Below are 7,273 nucleotides of genomic sequence, written 5' to 3'. Positions count from 1 at the left end.
ATAAATATAAAAAAATATTTTTAATTTAATTTTAAAAAAAGTCTTAAAACATTCTTATTTTATTTGATTAGACAAAAATACCCTTTCAAATTAATCAAATTTTAAAATTTAATTAATCTTAATTTTATAATTTCAAATAATTTAAACAACAAAACAAAAACATATTAAAAAAAAAACAGAGTTACTTCCTAATAGTACAGTAGCAAGACATTGAAGCTGTTCTTCAAGTGGTGTGCCCATCAAATTCCACATCTCTAATAGTACAGTAGCAAGACATTGAAGCTGATAAAGCAATAAAAATCAGAGTTACTTCCTGTAATGATACAGGATTTTGAAGAATAAGAGCAAATGACATTGACCTTCTGCATTGTGTGTGATTTAACCTCTCTCAAACTTTTTACTTCAGATGATAAAATCTTTATAGTATTGTCACTTATTTCTTTCGATGCAGTGGAAGTAACCAAAGTGGGGCAAATTTCACCAAGTTTGTCTTTTATATCCAAACCAAGTACTGAACATAGCGAACTAAGAGTATTCAAAAGGTCAAATACCTGCTTCAGTCGACTGGCCTGCAACAATTGAATACCAAATTAGTATTTTAAGTGTTCTAAGAAAAAATATCACCTTTTCATCTAGAGCCAGACAATAGAAGTAAGGCTACTTTGTAGTTCAGCATATCAACAGTTTAGGCAAGAAAACAAATAGGAGTAACAACAGAATATCACCTTTTCATTTTGAAATTGAACTTCCTTTGTAGTTCTTTTAGTCTTTCCAAAGTCAAGTTGTTTTCATCTAGATATACATTAGCCCCCTTACTTCCATACAGCTCAGTTGAAATATTTTGCAGTTGATACAAGACTTCTAAAAATTGTTTCTTCCTCTCAGTCTTCAGCTTGCGCATCTCCTCAAGCAGCAAAACAACAATTTTGCGTCCTTTCTTCAAGCTTTCACATGTCTTGTGCTCAAACTGTGGACATGCAACGGAATTTATTACTTAGAAAATTTCCATGACAGAGAAAACGGCGAAAGCACAATCTGAATTCTGGAGTGCCTAAGTAATTACATGTGGTGGCTGTACGCCCATCGCCGCACAGATGCCAGCTAAGTAATTTCTTGCTGAATTTGTGCTCTATATGCTTTTGCTTCATCCACTTTTTTCTTATACAACTCCAAACACTTTTGCTCTATTTCAAGTAACATTGCATCTTTCTGAGAATCAGACTCTCCAACGTCATCCCATATTTTCTAACATTAGAACACGAGGATCACACAAACCAAGAATGAGCAATTTTAGAAAAAATAGAAAGCTCTCTAGAAACAGAAGTAAAAAGTAAGCAATAAATTGGGAAGATGTGTCTTCCTCACAACAACTTACAACCTGAAGTTCTTTTAGTAACAAGTAGCAAGCTGTTTCTTGATGAGCAAACTGACTGCTATGGTTGCTCAGAAACATTGGTAACAAATATGCTGGAAGAAAACGGAAAAGGAACAAAGAAAGAGGTTATTTGTTTGGCGCCTAAGAATCCTTTATGCTGGCTGTAACCCTGTAACCTTTACCTACCTAGCCCTTGTTTTTGTTCTAGACTCGCCCGGATATGAATGTGCAACAGAGCGAGCAGGGATAAAAAATCTAAAATTTGAAGCCGGAGATTCTCGCACAGGAACAAGCGTAGACCAGTAGCTCGCCTTTCACTCAGTAGTTTGAATGGAAGCCATCCCCTTCAAACACCCTATCCAGCCCAGTTCTGGCAGCGACCGGCGACACGACGGCGAGAGCAGAGACGACGGCAAGCAGTGACCCGATGACAAGCTGCTCCAAGCCACGGACAGAGAAGCCAGCAGGATGGGGACGACGTGCCGAGCTACCTGGGTTCCGGACAGAGGGAAGAGGAAGAAGCGGAAGCGCTGAGACAGGGGACGGCCGCGGCAAAGAACCTAGGAGTAGGGTTTTGCCATTTTTGTTTGAAAGTCTTTCCTTCGGAAGGGGGGACGAATGATATTAGGAAAATTGAAGAAGACGAAGAACTATTGATTTTTAGTTTTATTGATATGTTTTGATTTGTTTTAGATGAGAACACGAATGATTAGGAGAAACGGAGGAGATGAAAAACGATTGATTTTTGTTTTTTTTTTTTAATATGTTTTTGTTTTGTTGTTTAAATTATTTGAAATTATAAAATTAAGATTAATTGAATTTTAAAATTTGATTAATTTAAAAGGGTATTTTTGTTTAATCAAAGAATGTTTTAAGATTTTTTTAAAATTAAATTAAAAATATTTTTTTATATTTATTTAATTAAAAGGGGTATATTAGTAAAAGTGGTGATATAATATATATTTAAAAAAGAAAAAATTAAATGCTGATATGAAAAATAAATTCCACGTGGCTTGTTACTACTTGTCCATATTTTTAACGTATCGATACGTATGAATTTATCATCGTACCGTAGCAAACACCTGTCAGATTGATTTTGATTCAAAATTTTAATTAGGAATAAAAAAAGGTTGTTTAGATTATACTACTCAAAATCACTTTTAGATAAAAAATTACTAAAAGAGACATTAATTAAAATAAATTTTTATATTATTCTATTATTTTACTTTAGATATTTGAATAAATCTTATTAATTCATTTTATAATAAAGTTAATATTTACTTACTAAATTAAAGTAACATATAAAAATTGACAAAATATATTTTAATACATAAAAACACTAATAAATATTAAATTAAAAGATAAAACACTAATGAAATATGTAAAAACTAATATCTTATACAAAATTAGTACATAAGAACACTATTATTTCAGCAGAAGAGCTAATTGTTAGAGTTTGATATGAGCTTTCACCAATATAACTATTATCTTCTCCATCAAAAATATTTGCATGTTCATATTGATTAAACTCAGTATCTATTTCAGAATGTCTTCTAATAAAATTATGAATAGCCATTGTTGCACACACTATCTGCACTTGAGTTTCAATTTTGAACTTGGACATGTGTTGCAAGATAGCAAATTTATTTTTTCACACTCCAAAAGTCCTTTCTATTGTGCATCTTAAGTTTGAGTGATAATAATTAAATACTTCATTATGATTTGTAAATCCAGAAGAACGCCTAAAATCTGCAAGATGATAGCGCTCACATTTATATGGACCAATATATCCTTTCGGTGTTGGATAACCGGCATCTACTAAATAATATTTACCCAATAAAGAAAAAAAAATAGTTACATGATAACCAAGTAAATATAATTTATTTGTAAGAAAATGATAAAAATTAACCTAGAGGAGGATTCGAAAAATTTATGGTAGGAGTTGTAATAGCATTATCAAATACACAAGCATCATGTGTAGTGCCTTTCCATCCTAGTAAAACAAAAATAAAGCACATGTCTCAATCACATATAGTCATTATATTTTGTGTTGGATATCCTTTTCTTCCAATAAATTTGGGTTGATCACTTGGACTAACCATACATGGGATATGAGTACCATCAATTGCTCCTATAGCATTTTTAAAAAATGGCCAATATCGTTGGTCATTTTTTATTTTGCTATGAACATTCTGAAACTTAGGATCTGATGGCTTAATATATTTAATAGATAATCTCAAGCAAGCAACTAATACCTCATAAAAATATCTACTTACTGTCTCTCCAAAATGTTAAAACCTTTCTTGTATCCTCCTATTACCCACTCTATGACCAACCGTATTTAAGAACATTGCAACCATTCCCTGAACTCCCATTTGTCTTGTATATTTTAATCTTTGCTCAACTAATTCATCACAAAATTAAAAAAAAAAAAACATGTTTTTTCATCTGAAACATTTCATAACAACGAATGCCATGGCCACATAAAATTTCTTGCACCCATAAATAACTTATTTGTTCACTAGTTCTGCATATTTTTTGCATAGATAATTGATTGCATATTGACCAATTAATGCAGAAATATTTTCAATTTCATCCGTTTCTTCTTCTATAATGGAAAATAATTTTGATTCTTCATGTTGTTCCTTTTCATACTCTTCAAACAAATACTCCATGTTCATTCCAAATTAATTAACAAAAATTAAGTCCTACATAAAAATATAAATAAATTCTTATCAATACCAAGCTAAGAAATAAATTATATATAATAAGAACAATAATTAAGTACCACAAACATTATATTATAAAATGATAAATAAGCAATACACAAATTTTTCTATTGTCTTATCCTAGCATAACAAAAAATTCATGGACAAATTAAAATGGAGTACAATAATAATTTAATTAGTTTTGCATGAAGATAAAAAAAAAAAAAATTTGTATGAATGGTAGTAGATTATATGCTGCATGTTTGAGCCAATCCAACAATCTTTGCTCATATCTTTTTAAGGATACAAACATTTCTCTAGCAAGTTTAAACATCATTAGTTGATAACAACGACTATGAAAATCGGGATCATCACTAGTGATCATTTCCATCTTTTGAATCTTAGCCATTACTTCCCTAATAGATGCACCGGGTACTAGAAATGTGGACACAATAGTTGAGCGTGATTGGCAATTCTATTTATTGCATCTACAATTTGCTTTGAGGCAGAGACTTTAAAATTTTTCTTCTTTTTTGTTGTTTCACAAACCACATCTCTCTTTCTTTTTTCCGTACTCTTTTGACTATTGTTTTCTTGAGAAGAGCTAAGATTTATGTGTTGAAATTCAGAACTAACTCCCACACTAGCACCTATACCTTCTTCACTATCTCCAGAACATTCTTCTATATCAACATGGCCTTCTTCAAAGTATGGTCGATAGTCATCACCATTTTCTTCTATGCCACTAGCTAACATACCAGATGAGGGAACCCAAGTAAATTTGTGATCGTTCATAACATCTTTAAATAATATAGTTAACTCATCTTTAAAAGAAAGTCCTTTATTTCTGAATTTTTCATATAAGGGATTTTTCTGCATGTGTACAACTAATCAACACAAGACTTATTACCAAAATTAAAGTTGAAATTTTTGCTTTAATAATAAGTTATTACGTACCAATTATTTTCTCTTTCACCATTCATTTGGTGCATCAACAGTATATTTAGTATAATCTCATCCTAAACCCGTTTCTTTGCCAAAAAGCTTGTACCATGCTGATCATTCCTTCTTAAGATTGTCCCACTTATTTTTTAATTGAATCTTATTATATTGTTTTTCAATTTTTTCATTAAATTGAGACAAAGCATCCTTCCAACTTTGTAAGAGTGGTTCCATTATGTTGCTGTTTAGCAACTTAATCTAAACATACTTGGATAAATTGTTTAGTAGTCTCCATGTCCCATGGTGTTTTTGTCTTTAGAGATTCATTGTTACTCATTATTTTATTAAAATATATATATAGTGACGGATCCAAAAAATTTTGGTAGTGGGGGCAAAATTTATATAACATCATAATAATTTTTATAATAGAAATAATGTGTATATAAAAAATTAAATATTAAATTATCTATTAACCATTATATATGTGTATAAATATATGTATTGTTTAACTTATTTTTAATGTGTATTTTATATTTTAATATATTTTATACAAATAATTATTTTTTATGTACATATAACATGATTATTGTTATGATTATATTTTATTATTGTAAAATATGATTAGCCTTCAAAATATCTAATATATAAATTACAATACTAAAATAGTAATTTAAATAATAATATATAATTTAAAATTCTATTATTTTAGGTTTTATATTTTAAAAAATTAAATAATTTTTCTCTTAACACTACCATCAAAATTTCTCTCTTTTTATATATATTACTAAATAATTATTTAGAAATCCACTTCCCAATGCAATTAGAAATCGACTCTTATTGATATTTATAGTTAAAAAAGTTCTTTCAATTAATACAGTTGTTATGCAAAAATTAAAGCTAATTTAAAAAGAAGATAAATAATATTCTTTTGAGTTGATTTAAAAAAAAAACACTAATTTCGTTTAAATTTGAGAATTAATCATTCTAACGAATTTCTAATATAAAATTTTTAAATTGACGATTAAGTACCAAAAGTTGAGTAAAAAATTATTGTGGGGTCAAATTTAATAATCTAATGGGGACAAATAAATATTATTATCATATACTACTCAAAAAAATTTCAAATCGTAGTGGGGCACTTGCCCCCACACCACTGTACATAGAACCGTCTCTATATATATATATATATATATCTATACCGATATATAAAGGCAATATCAGAGTTTGGTGTCCAATTTTGGTAGACATCATTTGCCCTCAAATAATTTATTTTATAAACTAAAATTATGGACAAAATAGTAAAAATACATTTTTGTTTTTAATTAAAAATCATTAACCCACAAAAAAGTCAAATAACTACCCACTAAAATGAAAACAGTTTTGTTACTTCTATTAACTTCCCACTAAAATGAAAACAGTTCTGTTACTTCTATAAATATAACAACACATCTTCTATTACCTCCATCCACTACAGTTTGTATTTTACTTTTCTATATTTTTCTTGCTGTTTGGTTCTTCTCCTTCCTTCAACACTCTCGCCTCCATCCTCTTCCATTGCATTCATCCACTGCAGTTACAAATTTTATTCAATTACTACTTTTACGCATAACATTCACTTATATCTCTTCTTCTCTTTAGTTTACTTATCTAATCTATATTTTCAGTCATTTCTCTGCTTTTTTAATTTATTCCCAACTTTTGACGTATGAAAACAGTACTGTATCTTCTTTTGTTTTTATCAATTTATTAGATTGATATATAACATTTAAATGTGGCAAGATAAGAACTATGTTATACATTTTTTATTGTTTTAATCTTTATGATTATTTTCTTCTCTTTATTTTTCTATCTCATGAGCTATGTAAGTTTTAATTTATTATTTTTCATATATATTATACGTCTAACAACAATATATAGAGTCAATATAGAGAATTGACTATGACTTTGGTGTCTAATTTTTTGGACTATATTAATCCTACAATAAACTATTTTGGAAACTAAATTATAAGGACAAAATAGACATAAAATTTGTTTTGAAAAATCCAATAACTTTCTACTAAAATGACAGTTTTAAAAAATGTAAGACATCTGCAAATTGCTAATAAATAAAAAGAAAATGAACTGGTATAAATATCAATATCTTCACATTTTTTATCATCTTCATGCTTTGTTTAATTCTATGTTAGTTTTAGTTTATATCGTTTGTTCTATCAATATCTTCATGCTTTGTTTAATTCTATGTTAGTTT

At 28.8% G+C, this 7,273-nt stretch overlaps 1 protein-coding gene across 1 annotated transcript; it reads right to left on the bottom strand.

The window, feature by feature from the left end:
• Positions 1-217: 217 nt before the first annotated feature.
• Positions 218-2,026, bottom strand: LOC112773278 (65-kDa microtubule-associated protein 3-like). Its single transcript, XM_072225647.1, has 5 exons — positions 1,562-2,026; positions 1,379-1,467; positions 1,064-1,245; positions 726-967; positions 218-569 (listed from the first exon to the last, which is right to left on the bottom strand). The coding sequence occupies exons 3-5, from the start codon at positions 1,082-1,084 to the stop codon at positions 557-559; spliced, it is 276 nt and encodes a 91-aa protein (XP_072081748.1). The 5' UTR covers positions 1,085-1,245; positions 1,379-1,467; positions 1,562-2,026; the 3' UTR covers positions 218-556.
• Positions 2,027-7,273: the final 5,247 nt, after the last annotated feature.

The sequence above is a fragment of the Arachis hypogaea genome, chromosome 18 (assembly GCF_003086295.3).
Source record: "Arachis hypogaea cultivar Tifrunner chromosome 18, arahy.Tifrunner.gnm2.J5K5, whole genome shotgun sequence".
NCBI lineage: Eukaryota > Viridiplantae > Streptophyta > Magnoliopsida > Fabales > Fabaceae > Arachis > Arachis hypogaea.
The sequence above is the reverse complement of the archived record's forward strand: the minus strand, read 5'-3'. Positions and strand labels throughout refer to the sequence as shown.